The sequence below is a fragment of the Lithobates pipiens genome, unplaced genomic scaffold (assembly GCF_037356315.1).
Source record: "Lithobates pipiens isolate NorthernLeopardFrog02 unplaced genomic scaffold, aLitPip1_a1.2 Scaffold_8, whole genome shotgun sequence".
Lineage (NCBI taxonomy): Eukaryota > Metazoa > Chordata > Amphibia > Anura > Ranidae > Lithobates > Lithobates pipiens.
In genome coordinates this window covers 47,700,369-47,721,123 of record NW_027507903.1, presented here as the reverse complement: position 1 = coordinate 47,721,123, position 20,755 = coordinate 47,700,369, and the positions used below count along the sequence as shown (strand labels likewise).

Here is a 20,755-nt window from a genome sequence, read left to right as displayed (position 1 = left end):
GCAAATACATGTTGAGCTAGAGATGTAATTATTTAGCAGGGGTTCCCTGAGATATGAATATTATTTCAAGGTTTCCTCTGTGTTAAAATGGTTGAGAGAAGCTGATATAATTCCACTTTTACTGGCCCTATAATAAAGTTTAGCAGTATAAATTAAAGGCAGCCATGGACCATGATTAGGGGGGTTCAGACATTTTACATGCCTATTTAATACATTTTTGTGACATACAGCACTTGAAATAACAATGTGTAGTGAAGTGCCATTCACACGCCTTTCCTGTTGCTAGAAGTATGAAATTATTGCTTGTGGTGAATTGTGTGTGTATATATACTGTATATATTCCCTTTTGTTAGAAGTGGGTGGCAATTTAGCATTACTGAGGTCATTTTAAAAACATATGCTAGACCACAATCAGGCATCATGTATGAATTAAAACCATTTGGATGAAAATCTTTTCACATTTTTTTAAATATTTTGTGAGTAATGGAGACATAATTTTGCTGATTGTATATTTTTAAAATAATCCATGCTTTTCTGGATTGCAAGCCCTCACTAGTTTTTGCTTTGTTCCCATTTGCATTGTCTTTGTCTGTTTTCCCTGACTTTCAGTACTCTCATCCCTTGACAGGAACTGAAGGTCTTTCTCTAGATGTCAGCTCAATCATTGATATCCGTGATCATGTCAATAAGGAGATTGCTATGCGGCTGAGCACAGACATACAGAGTGGAGACACATTCTACACAGACATCAATGGTTTTCAGGTTACCAGCTTTCTTTTGTTGCAGTGTGCCAGCTTCAGCTGTTTACCCAAGCAACCTCTTTGCTATATTCAGATTGTTGTCATATCGTTATTGTCTTCTTGTTTTAATTTTAAATATGTGTTGACCTAAGTAAACACCCCAAAATCTTCAACGAAAATCTTCTCCTAAAATTGTGTTTGCATTCAACTTATTTAATGCATTTACTTTACCTGTAAGGCTTGATTCCCACCTATGCATTTTTAGTGCTTTTTGCAGATTTGCACTACAGTCCATTTAACATGGTTTTCAATGGAAAACGTTCTGTATTGCAAATCTGCAAAATTCAAAAGGCACTAAAAATGCATAGGTGTGATTCAAGCCTAAAAGTCCCCATTGCCTGTACATCCAAAGCGCCGAGACTGCTGCTGGACATTGCCAACGTTGATGTTATGGGGATGGGTATAAGGAGCCAGATATTTAAAAAGTTGTGCTTGACTGCACTATTGATTACTCTAATTATCTTTGGATTAAATTACACTCAGCTTTTAAGGTTAGGATATCGTGGATTAGGTCCATTTTATGTGCTTTTTGTTAAGCATCACATCTAGAACTGGGCTGTTGGCATTGGAGAAAATAAGTGGTAAGGGCTAATTTCAGGAGTTTTAGGCTTCAGGTCTGTGGAGTTTTTGGTTTAGCCAGAGGGTCAGGTTAAGGCTAGTTTCAGGGCATTTTGGAAAATGTTTTTTTGTTTTTTTTTCTTAAAGTGATATTAATAGTTTACTTTATTAATCAAAACAAAAAACATGTTATAAAACAATTTTTTTAATAAACATGTTATACTTCCATGCTCTGTGTAATGGTTTTTCACAGAGCAACCCCCAATCCTCTTCTTCTAAGGTCCCGCACTGGAGATCCTCCCCCCAGTTGATTGCCCCCATAGCAGACTGCTTGCTATGGGGTCACTTGTTTGTACTCGCTCCTGAGTCCCACTCTGTGCCCATTTACTCACAGAGCGGGGTTCGGCCCTACTCCCTCCAGTCTGGGTGTGATTGACCATAGCAGGAGCCAATCTGAGCCAAGTCAGGGGAAGAGAGCCTCTGCTGTTATGCACATCACTGCACTGAGATCCAGCTCAGTTAATTATAATGAGGGTCTGGAGGGGAGGTGCACCCAGAAGACTTTTTATCTTAGTGCAGAGAATGCATTTAAGGTAATAAAAAAAAAAAAAAAAAAAAACTTCTGTCGTTGGAACCACTTTACTCCTATCTCACAGGTGACAGGATCCTAGTCCTGGTGTGATTGGACACTGGCAAACAAAATTGAAGGGATGGTCACAGCACACAGTGGAATTCAGCTGCTGTCCTTATACATTTGGTGACATTCTTTCTGCCTTGTCAATTTTGCGTGGTTTGGGAAGGGTTGCCTTCTGTGCCTGTGCGGCCTCAATCCTATCAATACTTATATGCTCCATTTCAGTCTCTTGGTGTGCTGGCACAGAAAGGTACTCCTCCACCCACTCCCTGCCTCCTCCTTGCTATAGGGCAGTTCCTTTTGCTGCTCCACAACCCAGATCATGAGTAACTGTTTAAGGTGGTTTGCAATGGTGGATTATAAGTGCAGAGGAAAGAGTCAGCAGGCTTTGTTAGCTCACACGCCAACAGCTCAGGAGGGGGCCTGCAGCAGCTCCACTGGTCCTGAATCTGATAGTCCTGACCACTGCACCCTAGTCTAGCATAAGCTTTGGGGATCCCCATGACTAAGTTAAGCCCCGTACACACTATCAGATTGTCTGCTGAGTTTTTCCTTCAGATTTACCAAAACCATATAATACGAGGTCAAACCTTTGGAGTTTCAATGTGTATGCAATCAGGCAGGCCCTTCTACTACATGTTTTTGGTAAATCTGAAGGAAAAACTCAGCAGACAATCTGATAGTGTGTATGGGGCTTTAAACACATTGGGGGCATGGCCTGGCTGGAGGCTGGAGCCCAGGCTGAGGCTGTTACTTTCTTACCTGGGGTTTGCAGAAATGTATGGCTCGTATAGCCATATTCTTCCTAGTACATAAGTCTTACCTTTTTCAGAAACACTTCATAAATCTATTCTGTGGCAGTGGGGCTTACTGTGAGAAGATCTCAGTGTTGCACACCGATTGGCTCACCGTTTTCTACACCGTTGATTAGGCTATCTTCTGTTGTCCATTATGAAACTGTCTAAAGGTTGACCTTTTTATCTAGATCACAAATCTGCCTTCATCACTGTTTTTTTTTTTTTTTTTTCTTTATGCTTTACTATAGATTCAGACTAGGAAGTTTTTCAAAAAACTTCCCCTCCAAGCCAACTTCTACCCAATGCCAGTGATGGCCTATATCCAGGATGAGAAAAGTAGATTAACTTTACATACATCACAGGCTCTTGGTGTCTCCAGCTTGAAGAGTGGTGAGTGGTATAGCACAGTAGTGGTTTCTAACAATGGAAAATATATTGATTGTCCTAATCCCCTTTCATGGTTACTTTCTCTGGACACTTACGGTATTTGCCTGCCTTTAAATTTCAGACCAAATGTGACATTTAGCATAGTTTTTCCCTATAGCATTATTACAAAACGCCATATAAACTCTGTAAATAATATAACCATCATTGTACTACAGAATAACACTGCATCTTGTAGGTCAGCTGGAGGTTATAATGGACCGACGCTTGATGCAGGATGATAATCGAGGTCTCGGCCAAGGTTTAAAGGATAATAAGCGCACATGCAACAAATTTCGCATCCTTCTGGAAAAGAGATCTCCTGGCAGTAAGGTAATATATGTCTTTGTAATTGCTTTCATTAAGTGTGCCATTGTAGTAGATATAAGCTGGCTGCCAAAGCATGCTAAGAGTTTATTCCTAGAACATCTAGTAAACCTCAGGCTGCTTGTCCCTTATCTACCCAAAGGAGCATTCTAGTGATGAAATAGTATTATTGGGTAGAATCTAGGCATTTTTTTTATTTAGATGCAAACTGGATAGAATGTTGTGTAGCTTTATTTTTAAAGTATAACAAAAGGCAAAAAATGTTTTTGTTTGTTTTAGTCGTAGATAGAGTAAAGATGGATTAGAACACCATTTTTTTTATTATATTTTCATTGTGGTTTATGTTACCGTCTCTTTCACCCGCTCTATTTGTCCTGGTGACACATATCAATGAATGTGGGTCATCAGCAGAACAGGAAAAGAGATCATCTGAATGGGGACACTAGTTCTGATGACAACTAGGCATTTCCTCACTTTTCAGGGATTTCCTCTCACTTCCTAATTGGACTATAAAACAGGAAGTGAAGTGGAAATCCCCATTTGAACACAGATGGCAAAATCAGAATGACAGGGGTTGTAACCCTCCCTTACTCTGTCCAAAAAAGGAAACAAAAAAGTTTTGCCTTTTTAGTTCTACGTTAAATTCTGAGACCATGATACTTCATATAGTCTATTGTAATTGAGCCTACACAATCATGTCCAGTCACTTGACCCAAGTATTACATAATCTGATCTTTGCCAGATTTTTCTTTGGGCCTCGTTTACACTTGTTGGGGGGAGGGGTAAAGACACATGGTTGAGCCCCATTTTTGCCCCCCTCCCCCTCTTAAGCTGCAAAGGCAGTGGAGAGGGGTGTATATATGCCACATATATGCCACAGCCACAGTGCTGCAAGACAAGAAATATCCCTGCTGTTGCATTTGGCATGCCGTGCCACCCATTAAACTCAACCTATTCAACCTATAGAACGCCTCCTCACTGCTTGTCAATTGCCATCTGAAGAGCAATCCAATTGCAGAAAACGCTTCAGAGGGCACATCATGTGTAAACAAGCAAGTCTATAATGGGAGAGAAGCCCAGACTGTGCTATATGTCCATATCCTAGCAAATTGTGTATAGCTATAAACAGAAAATATAGGCATGGACTTTGTGCGGATATATAGAAGAGAAACTGACTACCATAAAAACAAATTTATTATGTACCATTTAAAATCTATTACACAACATTAAAAATTACACTCCACATAGGGGCTTACAACATGCAAAGATTCCGATTACAGTTCACATGTGGACTTGATGAGTTTTGTGAATTCTTTAGAATCATCAGTACACTGGAACCCACCCCTAATCTTTAATAGAGTACTATCAGCCAGTAGGGTGGACTGGAATTCATAGCATGTGTATGTTGCTCATAGAGGTACCAATGAGTAAGCCAAGGTGAAGCCACTGCCTCTCGGTTGGAAAGAACCAGTGTGCGTAAGTCACCATGAAGACAGTATGGTAGTCAAAGTACATGTATTTTAAAGAGGGGGCTCTTGATAAGTATCTTGGAAACAAACTCCGTTCACATGAATCCAGGCATTGGGTCTGGTTGGTTCCCCAGTGGAAAGTTGTCCCTTTTAATTTTAAGTCCAGAAAGAGTGCAACACCAATCAGACTGTGGATAAAGATTTCCTGGTGTGTGCTGGCCCCGGCTCACCGTCGTCAATAGTAATTGAAGAAAAAGATGATTGGTTGCACACCATGGAAAGAAGAACTTCTGTAGAATAGTTACTTTATTGTCAAGGTGCCAAAGGACATAGACACGTTACAGGAACATTGGTAGACCAGTTTCACACGGATAACTAATGCTTGTTCACAAACTTTTTTATTTTAAGATTTAAGATTTTTATGGGTTTTCAATGGCACATAATAAAGTTGTTTTTATGGTAGTCCGTTTCTCTTCTGTATGTCCACACACAGTCCATGACTATATAATCTGTTCATAGTTGTACAAATGTAAACAAGGCCTAAGTACAATTGAGTTTTCCAACTTATTTAAAAGCAAGTCATTGCAGGCTATTACAAGTGGCTTTATTTGCGCTACATCTATGGAGCAGTTTACCCCAGTTGATAATGGCATAGCAGCATTGGGGTGTTGTGGTCACAGTATCACTAACCTTGTAATGCACCTGATAATTTATCTTCCCGTTGCTTGCAACCACCTAGACCAGATGTGTTCAAGCTTTTGATCTTCCTGTTCCACATTGGAAGAAGAGGAATAGTCTTGGGTTTTACATAAAATACAATAAGGATCGCTGATGAGCGATGAGAAAAAGTCAGGCAGATCACAAGTTAATGATCAATGATAGATAATGTAACTATATCAGCAATAAAATGTCATCTTTTTGTAATATTTTTTATTATAAAAGTAAAAGAGGGCAACATAAAACTAGTAGGATATTTGACACTGTTTTTGATAAACTAACACTTCAATCACATCTGGTTGGATGGAAGGAGTAGCAATTCTTAGTGAATTCTCAAGGTGCTCATCATGTATTTTGGTTCTAATTTTGCCCTTTGTGTTAAATATAAGTGCTGCCGAAAACTGATGACAAAAATCAAGGCGTCATTGTGAAGAGTGGGAGATTTTTCTTTGGGTCATAGAACACTTCTAAGTCCAGTACAGAGACTGTTATATTCTTATTCGGCCACAAGTTCGCTGATTGTAAATGCATTTTTACAAAAATTTAAGTTTACGATTTTGTGTTGAGCCGCATTCATAGATGCCTTGGGCCGCAGGTTGGACATTCCTGATCTAGATGCATCTGATAGTCTCACTGCTCAGCATCTCTGTGAATGTCTCTGGTGTTATAAAAGACTTTGATGTTTGTGATCCGTATTCTTAAGGACATTTATATTATGTAAGGCATTCCACACCAGCGCGCTTAGTACATTGCAGTGAAAATGAGCATAATTTGCCACTGTAGCGTTTTATAACTAGTAAGGGTGGAGAACCTACATAGTTGGGTTGAAAAGACAGTCCATCTGGTTCAACCAATAAAAGGGGAAAAAAAGTTATATTATCTACAATAAGGTAATTCAGGCCTTATTTTAAAGAAATCTACTGAGCTGACCAGAACCAGCTCTTGAGGGAATCTATTCTACATTTTCACAGCTCTTACTGTGAAGAAACCTTTCCGTAATTTTGGAGATTAAGTCTCTCTTCGTAGAGGATGACACGTAGAGACTGCCACCTTGTCCTCTGTGTTGATCTTGAAGTGGAGGTCCACCCTAAAATAAAAAATTACATTAACATTCTCCAAAAAATCTATTAAAAAAATTTGGAAAACTAAACATTTTTTTACTTACCAGAAACACCTGTTGCTAGGCAGTCTTCCTAACCGGGCACTTCCTATACCGCGGGGCTCTTTTTCTTCCTCCCTCGCGTGTTGTTCTAAGTAATGGGGCGCACTGTCTTCTGGGACTTGTGTGTGGGTCCCAGAAGACAGCCGGCCATTCACAAAGTGCCACAGGACTCGCGAATGCGCAGTAGGAAATGGGCAGTGAAGCCGCAAGTCTCCACTGCCTGTTTCCCTTCGGATGGCCGGCGCCGGCACATGATGCGATGGACGGATCGGCCTCGAGGGCCCGACATCACGGTCTCCCTGGACAGGTAAGTGTGCTTATTAAAAGTCAGCAGCTACAGTGTTTGTAGCTGCTGACTTAAAAAATAAAAAATAAAATTGGCTGGAACACCGCTTTAAAGTGAATAATTCAACACCATCACTATATTGCACCAGACCTGTACTAGGACACCCATTACCCCAGAGCAGTGCCTATGGGGCTGTTCTGACATCTTCACTCCCCATGTACAAGGAATTTCAAAAGGGTCCTCTCTTCCAAAAACATGGGCTTGGCATGTAAAGAACACGCATTGTTAAATCAATCAATATAAAGGTTACTAAGACCCCTTTCACAACGGGGCACTTTGCAGGCGCTACAGCGCTAAAAATAGCACCTGCAAAGCACCCTGCTGCTGTGTCTCCAGTTTGAAAGCCCCGAGGACCTTCACACTGGAGCAGTGCACTGGCAGGATGGTAAAAGAAAGTCCTGCTAGCAGCACCTTTGGAGCGGTGAAGGAGCAGTGTATACACCACTCCTTCCCATTAAAATCAATAGAGCAGCGTGGCTAAACCGCCAGCAAAGCGCTGCTGCAGCAGTGCATTGCAGTGGATTTAACCCTTTCTGGGACACTAGCAAGGGTGTAAAACCCCCCGCTAGCTGCCGAATAGCGCCGCTTTAACGCCACGCCGCTCCCACCCCAGTGTGAAAGGGGCCTAAGGCATATGTATAGTGCATTTATGTTGAAGATAAGTAATCATTTTATATAAAACTTGGATTGTCCTGATTGTCATAGTCCAAACAGGATATAATACAGTATTGAAAATGACATACCTACCTTTTAAATTTGGTCTAATGTCAACACACTCTGGAGAAGTTACAATTTTTGTTCCACAAAGATGTATAGTTAAAGTTCTAATATGACTGCTGTAATCTGATTGCTATTGGTTAGTGCACATCATTATTTTTTTTATTAAACTCCTTTGTGTGTTATAAATAGCCATTTATAAATTACCTTCTTACACAAATTTACTGTTTCCATTGTGTGTGATTAATGGGTCCACTGATGGCAGAATTAGCACTGATTGGCTTTTTTGATTCCTGATCACAATTGGCAGTTTTCTGCCTAAAGCCCTGCACACACAAGCAGGATGTTGGGAGACATTTGCCGGTACAAAAGATACCGGCTGACATTCTGCCTGTGTGTATGTCGGTCTGTCTGACAAAAGCCGGCCTTCTGTCGGACGTGCATGCTGGAAAACCAGCAGCCGACCGACTCCCAACCAATGCTCTCAGCCAATGGCAGAGAGCGCTGATCTGAGTGTTCTGGCGGAGTGGCCGCCCCCCTGGCAGAACACAACCGCTCAGCGAGGTTAGTCCAGCGGCTCCGACCAGAGCTGTCAACTTTTCTTTCTGTGCAACCCAAAAAAAAATCGGTAGCGTGTACCCGGCTTTGGCCTACCTATGGACACCCAGCAAAAAAAAAAAAGAAAATATTTCACATGTGTCTTCTTTTAATTTTATGTATAATCCGCTTTTTCCTGTTAAACTGTTAGTCTATGAGTGTGAGTTTCTTCTGTACGCCGCATGATGCTGTATATACTGTAAGCTGTACTAAACCATTGTGTTACACACCTGTCTAGTTCCGTGTCTATAGTCATAACGTGTTTACTACAGTCCCTCCTAGTCTGTGCCAGTATATCATCGACTTATTGATCTGTGAATCATGGTCTGACTTTGTGTATGACCTTTTCCCATCCACATCCAACCATTTATCGCCTCTTCCATTTCATTATTCCCCTGTTCACCATAATCCTTCTGCCAGCTCTCCAGCTTCCTTTCTAAACTGCTTTCCAAGTTTAGAAATTTGGCATTATCCATCATGAGGATCAGCAGCGATGAGGTAATTCTTTACAGGGCAAAACCTAGACTGGCTTTGTAGCTATGTGCGTTGTAGTTAGCCGCTTGTAGATGCTTTGTAGCATAGAGTCTGTGACCGATTATATAAAACTAAATGTCTTCTTGTCACCTATCCTGTGAATTCTTCCCTTTGTGGTGTGCTTGTCAGTAATACTTTACCTACAGATTATTCATTTGGAGACAATCTCTGGTTCCAGCCATAACAAATAAAAGCCAAGCAACATGACTTAAACATCTGAAACCATTGAGGGCTCGTTCCCACCATGCAGCCTTATTATTGTGTGTGCAACGAAGTACAATGTGAACGCATTGCAGTATTTGCTTTTTTCCTTAAAGTGGTTGTAAGCACTTATGCCGCGTGCACATGACCGGACTTTCCGGCAGAAAAGGTCCGACAGACTTTCGGCGGAGTTACGATGGACTTCCGAACAAACAGACTTGCACACACACCAAAGTCCGTTCGTTTTGAACGTGATGACGTACGACAGGACTAGAAAAGGAAGTTCAATAGCCAGTAGCCAATAGCTGCCCTTGCATCATATTTGGTGGACCAGCATACAGACGAATGGTTTTACCGATAGAAATTGATTCCGTAGGACAGATTTGAAACTTGTTCTATTTCTGAGTCCGACTAAGCCCACACACAGATGCACCCACTCTACACAGCCTTATAGGGAAACCTGCACAACCGAGGCTGTCATTCACCTTCTGTGTGTAGGAGAGGGAGTAGGTCAGGGATGTCTCCCAAGATTCTGTGGCATACAAATAACCTGTCAGAAGTAAGTAATTCAGACAGAGGGGACAGACAAAAATCACACTTTGGTGCTTTGGATTGAGGCTAGTACACACTATAGACTAGAGGGACATTCTCCATTAATTTTTCATTTCAGGTTTACAACCACTTTAAAGAGAAAACTGGAAATCTCTATAGTAGATGCCGTTACACCAATGATCTTCATTAGCTTTCAGGTCCTGTGCAGAGAGGTCACTCCACTGCGTTGAGAACACAGTGATGTCACCAATCTTCCTCTTTTCCCTGCCCATTAAGAGAATGCTTTGTATCCATTAAAAAAAATGCAAAGCAATCTCTGAATGGTGCCCGTGCCAAGAGGCTATTCTCCATTTTTCAGAATGAAGCAGGGCAGCTGCTTGGCACAGGACCCTGAAGCTACTGAAGATCACTGGAGTTGCAGAGTCTTTCCGATTATAGAGGCATTCCACAGGTACAGTAAGGCACCGGCGCTGCTGGTGTGTACGAGCCCTAAATCCTCCACAAGGAGCAGAAGACATGAAGTGATATGAATACAATGTGAAATTACTTGCCAGATGATTGCTTGTTCTCTGTATTGTGTTCTGCAAGAAGAAATAAAATAACAATGAAGAATGATACTAGACAATGAAAATGTGCCTTGCTATGATCAAGTAAAGAATGTTTCTGATTTTCATTGTGGAGTGCAAGCTTCTTCATTTTTATTTGTATACATTGTTCCACATGGTGTGAAATATGTACCAAAAATAAAATGCAGATCAAATTGAATAGCTTGTCTCACCCTACCCACTGTCTCTGTTACTATTGGTTGGTTTCTGTGTGTATACTACCTCCCCAAGGCAGGGTAAAAATCATCTTGCACCACATAGCAGATCATGTGGATGCAGATCAGATGATGACGTTCCAAGATGATTCCTGTCAGCCAGCCTGGTTTCCTATTTAAAGCAGATCCTAGGTCTCTGCTGGACTTTTCACCTCTTAAGAAATTGTTGCTTTTTGTAATTGTGGTCAAAGCCAGCCGCTTTCTTAAAATTAGGCATCCTGACTCACCCCTCACATTTCCCATCCCTAGCACACCAATGTAGCATATAGTATCATAGGTTTCCAGTAAAGTATATGGACTCTACTGGCATTTGAAGTAGATTTTCATTGCTTTAAGTTGGCCAAAGAAAAAAACGTTACCACAGTTGCACAGTAACCTACTTTGGGCCAACTGGAGCATAAGGCCATACCTCAAAGCAGTGGTCCCTAAACTGGCCCAGGGGCCGGATGTGGCTCTTTGCAACTAATGCCAACGATGGGACACTTCCTCCCACTGACACCAATGATTGGGTACTATTTATTCAACTAATACCAATGATGGAGCACCATTCCTCCCCACTGACACCAATGATGGGGCACTGTTCCTCCCACTGACACCAATGAGGGGGCACGGTTGCTCCCACTGACACCAGTGAGGGGGCACGGTTGCTCCCACTGACACCAGTGAGGGGGCACGGTTGCTCCCACTGACACCAGTGAGGGGGCACGGTTGCTCCCACTGACACCAGTGAGGGGGCACGGTTGCTCCCACTGACACCAATAATGGGGCACTATTCCTGCTTCTACTGCCTACACGTGCTATATAATTTTCTTCTTACTACCACTGACCACCAAGCTTGAGGAATTGTTTACCCACCACTGATGCTGGGACATTTTTCTACTCCCACTGGCCACAATCCAGGCCTCTGAAAGTTTGAAGGACAGTAAACTGGTCCTTTGTTTAGAAAGTTTGGAGACCCCTGCCTTAGAGGAAGGAAGCAATATGGACAACTCTCCAATTATCCACAATTATCCATTTGACCATGCCTATGTATATGAAAAAGCAGGAAAATGCTAAACCGTGCAAAGCATAAGGTATTGCCACAGTAGGGATAGTTGTCGGCTATTTTGTCTTCCTAGTTACACTAAATCAGATTTTGTGACCTAGTTTAGTCATTTAGGTTCCTTACTTATTGCTCTACTTTTTTGTAGACTGAACCCCCTTTCCCCACTAATCTATGTGCATTAAGCTTTTAATTATTCACAAAAAAAAGCTCTTATCTTTCAGGAAGATGGCCTATTTAATGTATCATCTTCTACACATCTTCTCTTACCTCGGTTGAGAGCGGTTTTAACCTCATGTCAGATAACATTTTTTTTTATACTTGTATGATAAGATGACCATCGTTTGAATTGCTCCTTCCAGAAAAAAAAATAAAAAATGCTGGCTAATGAATACCCTGGCTTTTCGAGGCCTGGTGTTCAACCAGCAATTTATTAAAAAAAAACATACTGAAGGGAATGTGGGAACTCCTCATGATTACTGCAACAAACAGGGTGACCTTGAAACTTGGGTGCAAGGATCTTTGCAAAAGCATCCATGAACTGAGCCTGTTGACATCTACCCAAAACTGAGATGTAATATGATTTGGTGAGACTGATCATGAGATAGCCCATTACTCAGAAATCAGAGAAGTCTGGAAATACATTATGAGGTTATTCAGCACAGATTTGACAGTGTCTGTCTTTTTTTTTTTTTCCAGAGTCCATCTCAGCCAGTCAGCTTCCCTTCCCTGCTCAGTCATATAACATCTATGCACTTGAACTATGAGCTCCTAGTGATGCCTGTGACCAATGAAAAGGGTGGAGGTCCAACTCTTAAATCATTTTTGCCACTTTCTGCTACTCTACCGTGTGACATCCACATCCTCAATCTGAGGACTCTCCAGGCGGAGGTGAGCATGGATGCAATGCTACTGGAACAGTTAATATTGTAGTTTCCTGTCTGCTTCGCTAATGAGCGCAGATGTAAAAATTAATTTTCTGAGTTGCGTGTTTGCAGATTTTATTGTTAAATTAAATCATGGCTTTAGGAGTCAAATGTATTATTTGTGCTCGTATTTCTCTGTAGGATGATGGCGTACCCTCTCTAGACACCGCTTTGATCTTACACCGAAAAGGTTTTGACTGTGGCCTGGAGGCAAAAAATCTTGGCTTCAACTGCACCACAAGTCAAGGAAAGGTATTCTGTTTTGAGGTCAACAACTGCTCACCGTTAGTGGAGAATGCATCATATGTAGGTTCTCGAGTTTTATGTGATTGAAAACCCTTACATATACCCAGTGAAGTGACTGGCCTCAGGTGGTTGTACCTAATTATCTGCAGTCTTCTTTTATCTACATCTGTTCAAAGTGCAGAATTTATAAAACGTGTCTGACCTGTCAGGTACAAAAGTGGATGCGGAGCTGAAGTTACAGTCTGCTGATTGGAGGGAAGGGACACACCCCCCTTCCCACAGGAACAGAGCTGAGGCTGTAAATCAGCTGAAGCTTCCTCCCCGTCACCTTTTTTCTCTTGGTGTCACTCAGAAGTGATTCATGCTGATAGCAGAGGAATGAAGCAGCAGAGAGAAATGACACTTGGTGCTCTTAATTGAGACAAGTACACACTATAAAGGGATATGCTTTGCTCATATTTCATATCTGAGGTCAACCACTTTAAACACAGTGGGGACGGCTATAGCCAATGGCGGGTTAATTATCCTTAGTATAACTTATCACCACTATATGAACTAGTCACATTACGGCAGATTTCCAACTGTATTTTTTTGCAATATAAAACCCAAAAAACATTTTCACATAAGCTGTATCTACCCCTTGGTTGGACGGAAGAGTAGTTGCCTATTTTGGACACAATTTAAATGTATAATCTGAGGACCCCATAGGAACAAATTGATTCACTGCATCGTGTGCACCAATTGGTCGCTGTGCAAAAAATCTGTGCTTTCCTCAAAAAAATCATTATACTTTTACAAAAGTAAATTGCTTCTTTCACCTCGTTAGATTATTTCTTAAGGTGGAACGTGAGTCAGAAAATGATGTCCTGCTAGATCACTTCAGTTTGGCCCCTTTTGCAGGTATAGCTATGAAAAACATTAAAGGAAAAGTATGGTTAAAGCTGTTCTGGCTATATTTCTCCTAAGAATCACAGGAGGGCAGTTCGTTCTGCACTCCCTGACCGTTATTTTTATTTCTGTGAAACCGCTCAGCTGCTCCAAGCTGGAGTCAGGATCCACCCACATGTCTGAATCTGCAGCTGGCTCAGCCTCTCTGCTGTGCTGCTGGGAGACTGAGCCGGCCGCGGCCTCCCATCCCCAGACCAGCACTCCAGTGTGCACTGAAGGGGAGAGCAGAGAGCTGTTCACTGACCATCACCACTCTCTGCTCAGAACGGAGGAGAGAACTGAGCCTTCAGCAGTGTTTGATCGATCAGTTCTCACTACAGATGAGGGGGGACATATGCAACATTGGATCAATGGTGCATCAACCTATCTGAGTGTATAAGGTTTGTTTTAAAAACCCCATACTTCTCTTTTGAATAGAAGTGCCTATACTGTTTAAAATCCAGTAATGCATTGTCTCACCCTGCTCTGCACATGCTCAGTTCCTCTCCATTATTAGATACTGTGCCAAAATTCTAAATCTGCTGAAAGCCTAAAAATGTGCTGCCCTTCAGAGACTCTGGGCTTCAGCAAAATGGCAGCCTCCAGCAGGAAGAAACGGGAACAATGCCGGAGGCAATTTATAGCACACATTGCATTTGGTCGCAGAATTATTAATGTGGCATGTATGTTCCTTGCTATAGAACATTCTTTGTTATCAAGTTGTTATGGGTAAAGTTCCACTTTAAGTTAAATATTGCCCACTGGTTATATAGTGAGGGGAAAAAAGTACTTGATCCCCTGCTGATTTTGTAAGTTTGCCTACCGACAAATGATCATTCTATCAATTTAATGGCAGGTTTATTTTAACAGTGAGACAGAATAACAACAAAAATATCCAGAAAAATGCACTTCAAAAAAGTTATAAATTGATTTGCATTTTAATGAGTGAAATAAGTATTTGGTCCCCTATCAATCAGCAAGATTTTTTGCTTCCAGGTGTCTTCTATACGGGTAACGAGGTAAGATTGGGAGCACTTAAAGGGAGTGCTCCTAATCTCAGCATGTTACCTGTATAAAAGACATCTGTCCACAGAAGCAATCAATCAGATTCCAATCTCTCCACCACGGCCAAGACCAAAGTGCTGTCCACGGATGTCAGGGACAAGATTGTAGACCCACACAAATGGCTGGGATGGGCTACAGGACCATCACCAAGCAGCTTGGTGAGAGGGTGACAACAGAAAACCAAGAAAACAATTGGTAACACAGTAAGCCGCGAAGGACAGAAATCCTGTAGCGCACGCAAGGTCCCCCTGCTCAAGAAAGCACATGTACAGGGCCCATCTGGAGTTTGCTAATGAATATCTGAATGATTCAGAGGAGAACTGGGTGAAAGTGTTTGTTGTCAGATAAAACCAAAATCAAGCTCTTTGGCATCTACTCAACTCACTGTGTTTGTAAGAGGAGGGATTGCTGCCTATGACCCCAAGAACACCACCCCTACCCTTAAACATGGAGGTGGAAACATTATGCTTTGGGGGTGTTTTTCTGCTAAGGAGACAGGAGAACTTCACTGCATCAAAGGGACGATGGACGGGACCACGTACCATCAAATCTTGGGTGAGAACCTCCTTCCCTCAGCCAGGGTATTGAAAATGGGTGCGTGGATCGGTATTCCAGCATTACGATGACCCAAAACACATGGCCAAGGCAACAAAAGAGGGGCTCAAGAAGAAACACATTAAGGTTCTGGAATGGCTAAGCCAGTCTCTCCAGAAAATATGTGGAGGGAGCTGAAGGTTCAAGTTTCCAAACGTCGGCCTCAAAACCCTAATGACTTGGAGAGGATCTGCAAAGAGGAGGGGGACAAAATCCCTCCCGAGATGTGTGCAAACCTGGTGGCCAACTACAAGAAACTTATATTGTGTAAAGATGGATCGGCGCCACAAATAAATTCTACATGCTAAATAAAATTTTAATCAATTAAAATGATTGTGCAAGTGTACAATTATAAATTATATGCAGCTGCTGAACGCTCTGTGTATAACTTCACCATCAAAAATATTTATTGTGTAAATAGTGCAGCGCTACCGACTCTCAAGATTATTTAAATAAATAAATCTCAACACAGTGAAAAGTATAAACTTTAAATTTCCATAAATCAAAATAAAATAAAAGTGTATGTATGTGTGTGTGTGTGTATGTGTATATATATATATGTGTGTATATATATATATATATATATATATATATATATATATATATATATATATATATATATAGCGCTATATAATCAACTTCTGTAATTTTTTTTGATTGCTGTGTACAAATATTCCACCGCTGTGCTGCTACCACATTTCTTAGGTATAATAATCTGTGCACACCTCCACCAGCTGTTATGCCTGCTCACCTCAACAACAATGGGCCAAAAAAACTCTGAATGAAAGCTCCCTCCTTTCTCTCCACTTCGATATCAGTTCTCCTGCTCCAGCCTGTGTATAAACAACTCAGATGAAATTTTCCCCCTCGGGATATGGTTTGTGTTAATACAAATGCCAGAAACATAGTGCTCTCCATTTCAATCATTTATTTCAAAATCCCCCTTAAAATATTGCACTTACAAGAATAAAAAAGGTAAAATCACTTATTACAAGACGTCCGCTCAGTCACCACTCTGATGGCGTGACATCACGGGCTCGGCTCCTCCACTCTACACGCATATCGGCTTACGATTTGGCTTTCTTTGAGAAAGCCAAATCGTAAGGCGATACACGTGTAGAGGAGAGGAGCCGAACTTGTGACGTCACACCATCAGCAGACATTTTGTAACATTGTGATAAGCGATTTTACCTTTTTTTATTCTTGTAAATGCAATATTTTTTTTATTTATTTTTTTAAATAAATGATTGAAATGGAGAGCACTATGTTTCTTGCATTTGTATTTGCATGAACACGAACCATATCCCGAGGGGAAATATCTCATCTGTGAGTTGATAATACAACAGGTGGAGCAGGAGAACTGATATTGAAGTAGAGAGAAAGGAGGGAGCTTTCATTCAGAGTTTTTTTGGCTCATTGTTGAGGTGAGCAGGCATAACAGCTGGTGGAGGTGTGCACAGATTATTATACCTAAGAAGTGTGGTAGAAGCACAGCGGTGGAATATTTGATTTATTTATTTAAATCGCATGAGAGTCGGTAGGGCTGCACTATTTACACAATAAAAACTACAAGAAACGTCTGACCTCTGACTGCCAATAAGGGTTTTGGCACCAAGTATTAAAGTGATACTAAAGGATCGTTTTTAAATAACAAACATGCCATACTTGCCTCCACTGTGCAGCTACTTTTGCACAGAGTGGCCCCGAACATCCATTTCTGGGGTCCCTTGGCAGCTCTTGCGGCTCCTCCCCTCATTAGATAACCCCCTTGGAGAAGTGCTTTCCTGAAGAGGTTAACTTGCAGGCGCGCTCACAAGTCCAGCATTCGGTATCCATAGAAGCTGAATGCAGGACTCTGCCCTGCCCTCCAGCGCCCGCGTAAGTGGATTTGATTGACAGCAGCAGGAGCCAATGGCTGCGCAGCTATCAATCTATCCAATCAAGAGAAGGGAACCCGTGGAGAGAGGGACGCAGGGAACGCGCCAACGGAAATTCGGGACGGAGGTAAGTAAAAGGGGGGAGGGGGTGGCTAGGGGGTTGGTGACTGCAAGGATTTTTTTCACCTTAATGCATAGGATACATTAAGGTGAAAAAACACAAGGGTTTACAACCCCTTTAAGTCATGTTTTGTGAAGGGGTCAAAAACTGTTAAAATAAACCTACCATTAAAATTATAGACTGATCATTTCTTTGTAAGTGGGCAAACGTTCAAAATCAGCAGGGGATCAAATACTTTTGTAAGTATTTATACGCACCAGCCATTAATCATGTGAACTTGGGCAATGTTCTAACTTGCAGCCAATTTTTCTTGCACATCAGGACATCTGTCCAGCAAGGAGATATGACTGCTCGTGCCTTATGCCGCATACACGCGACCAGACTTTTCGACGGACAGAATGAATACGTCGGATATTATGATCTTGTATGGGCTCCAGCGGACTTTTTTTTCCCCCAAAAGTCAGACGGACCTAGAAATAAAACATATTTCAAATCTTTCAGATGGACTCGAGTCCGGTTGAAAAATCCATTCGTCTGTATGCTAGTCTGACGGACGAAAACCAACGCAAGGGCAGCTATTGGTTACTGGCTATGAACTTCCTTATTCTAGTCCAATCGTACTTCATCACATTCAAATGCCTTTGGACTTTGGTGTGCTTGTGTGTGGCCAAGTCCGTTCATTCGGAAAGTCTGTCGGAACACCACCGAAATTCCGTCGGGAAGACCATCGGACCTAGTCCGTCAAAGTCCAGTCGTGTGTACGCGGCATTAGAAGAATTGCAGACTCCTTGTAGTTTGAGTTTGTTGTCTATATTTGACAACTGTATTGGTTGTTTATGTATTTTCCTTGGATTTACCTGGAGCTGCTGTTAAAAAGTATACAGTAAAAAAATGGATTAGTACTTGAAAGGCTTAATGTGTAGGTTCGCCTTTCAGGAAGATTTTTAGAGACGCCTCCCATGCAATTCTCTATCCACTGAATGATACATTCCATAGCTCTTCATTTTGAAAAAATAAAATTTTAGATGCAGCTGTTGGGGGCCCTTTCCAGAAAATACATTGTCCCCTTAATTCCTGTCCATCCTGTCATTTGCAGGACAGGCTGAATTCCACAATAATGCACCCCCTAGTAAACTCTCCAGACCATTCAAACTGCGCAGGTGGGCAGTGCATCTGCTCCATCCTGGCTTAATATTGGGCACTAGGCCATTTAAACTGCAGGTTTGTAGTGTGGGCTCTGCTTCACTAGCTTACTTTGAACAGCCCTAAGCATCCGCTACTAGGCTAAGCTTACAGGGGGATGCACAGGCAGTTTGAGCAGCTGCTAGGGGGCACATTATAGAGAAATTCTACACAATCTGCAAACATCAGAATGGAGAGGAATGATAGGCCAGTGCTTTTTTTTCAGAGGACCCCAACAGTTGCATCTATAATGGGATATAATTGCATAGGGGGATTCTCTGAAAATCTTCCTGAAAGGTGAACTTACCTTTTGGGTGAGAGTATTAGGAATGGTGGAAGTAAAAGCGGTCAGTTAAGTCAGCTTATGGAATTGTCATGAGAATGGGGAATAGACTGAAAGAGTCTGATGTACAGCAGTTTTATACAATATAGGGGCTGATTTACTAAAACTGGAGAGTGCATACTGGTACAGCTATGCATAGATACCAGTCAGCTTCCATGTTTTTTTGCCAAGGCTTAATTGAACAAGCTGAAGTTAGAAGTTGATTGGCTTCCATGCATAGGTGCACCAGATTTCGCGCACTCCGGTTTTAGTTCTCCCCATAGTGTCTTTGTACATTGCACAACAGTGTGTTTTGTTCAGTAAATTTGCAGCCTAAATGTGGATATGCCTCATGATGGTTTATGAAATAATCTTATGGCCAATGTATGATTTGTTTCTCTCTAGCTTTCCCTCGGAAATCTGTTCCATGGATTAGAATTGGCTCTCGTGCAGCCCACCTCCTTGACGCTGATGTATTCTCTCGGCTCGCCTTCAAACAGCAGCACCTCAGCGCTCAGCTTAGACCCAATGGAAATTTCCACTTACCGCGTGCGCTTCAGCTAACGGCAGCCAAGTGGGACAAATATCCCATTGCACAAGAGCCAAGGACTGGAAGTATCTTCAGCCAGTTTATGCTCTTAATGAAGAGCAACTTGTTTGGTCTTTAGCCTGAAATGGATCTAGCACTGGAAACCGCCTGTTAAGGCATTTCGGACGCACTACAAAAGCCCTCCGTGTTAAGCCAGCCATTGCTAAAAGGCAATTTCTTTCAGGCTGTTTTAATGCTCAAGGAGTTCAACGCTTTGGTGGGACATTGCAGGATAAGCAGAAGCTATTTATGACAAGATCGCTTTTTAAAATTATTTATTTGTTGATTTTTTTTTTAAACACATTTCTACACCCAATTCCTGCCACAGTTGGTGATCTCCAGTGGGAGCTTCATACTCACAGCATTGTCCCTGTGCCATTAAATGCTGCAGAAATCTCAACAAGAAATGTTTCTAGGAATCCTGAGGGTGATATCCAACTAGATGATAGATTAAATTTAGATTAGTGATATGTTCTTCTTGGGAAAAGAAAAATCTCTGAATCATTGTCATTATTTCCCTTAACTTATCTGCCTTTTTTTTATACCGTAGCACAGCTGCAAAGAACTATGGGAAGAAGCTGTTGAGTAAAAGATGTGACCCATAAACCGTACATCTTGTTTCTGCAACTGTGGCCATAAATACAGATACCATCTCTGAAAAAAAGGACTCTGTTTGAATTATTTAATTTACAGAACTCTTTCTAATTTCAAGGCTGTTAATATTTCTAATAATAATCTATTAAAGACTTTGTTCAAATATCCTGGAGGGCTGCTAATTTACCAATAGTTGATGTCCTAAACTAGAGACCAGAATATTTGTTGTCTGTTCCAGGTTTGTTGACTTGCCACTTTAATACTGAGCTCCAGACTGAAAGTTTAACCTGATGCCAACCGCCCCGCGCAAATTGGCAGGGCGGCCGCTCTGTGCAGAATCCCGTATAGGTACCGGAATAGGTGATTCTGCTTGTAGTTCATTGATCTTCGTGGACTTCAATAACTGTCCTTACTTGAGGTACGGCCAGACAGCTGTACTGACACTGCATCCATGATCTGCTGATTGCAGGTGCAATGCTTTATAGCAGGGGTAGGAAACCTTGGCTCTCCAGCTGTTTTGAAACTACAAGTCCCATGAGACATTGCAAGACCCTAACAATCACAGGCATGACTCCTAGAGGCAGAGGCGTCACAGGCATGACTCCTAGAGGCAGAG

General features: G+C 41.7%; 1 protein-coding gene across 3 annotated transcripts in view; it reads left to right on the top strand.

Moving 5' to 3' along the window:
* MAN2A2 (mannosidase alpha class 2A member 2) overlaps positions 1–20,304 on the top strand; it is a 215,596-nt gene extending 195,292 nt beyond the window's left edge. For 2 of the 3 annotated variants that reach the window (XM_077469208.1, XM_077469209.1), the window contains exons 18-24: positions 629–762; positions 3,038–3,179; positions 3,412–3,545; positions 8,968–9,045; positions 12,396–12,587; positions 12,764–12,874; positions 19,362–20,304. In XM_077469208.1, the coding sequence (XP_077325334.1) occupies positions 629–762; positions 3,038–3,179; positions 3,412–3,545; positions 8,968–9,045; positions 12,396–12,587; positions 12,764–12,874; positions 19,362–19,520 (950 nt within the window). In that variant the 3' untranslated portion in view covers positions 19,521–20,304. The remainder of the gene's footprint in view (positions 1–628; positions 763–3,037; positions 3,180–3,411; positions 3,546–8,967; positions 9,046–12,395; positions 12,588–12,763; positions 12,875–19,361) is intronic. The other variant, XM_077469210.1, reaches the window with a different exon arrangement.
* The last annotated feature ends 451 nt before the right edge of the window (positions 20,305–20,755 follow it).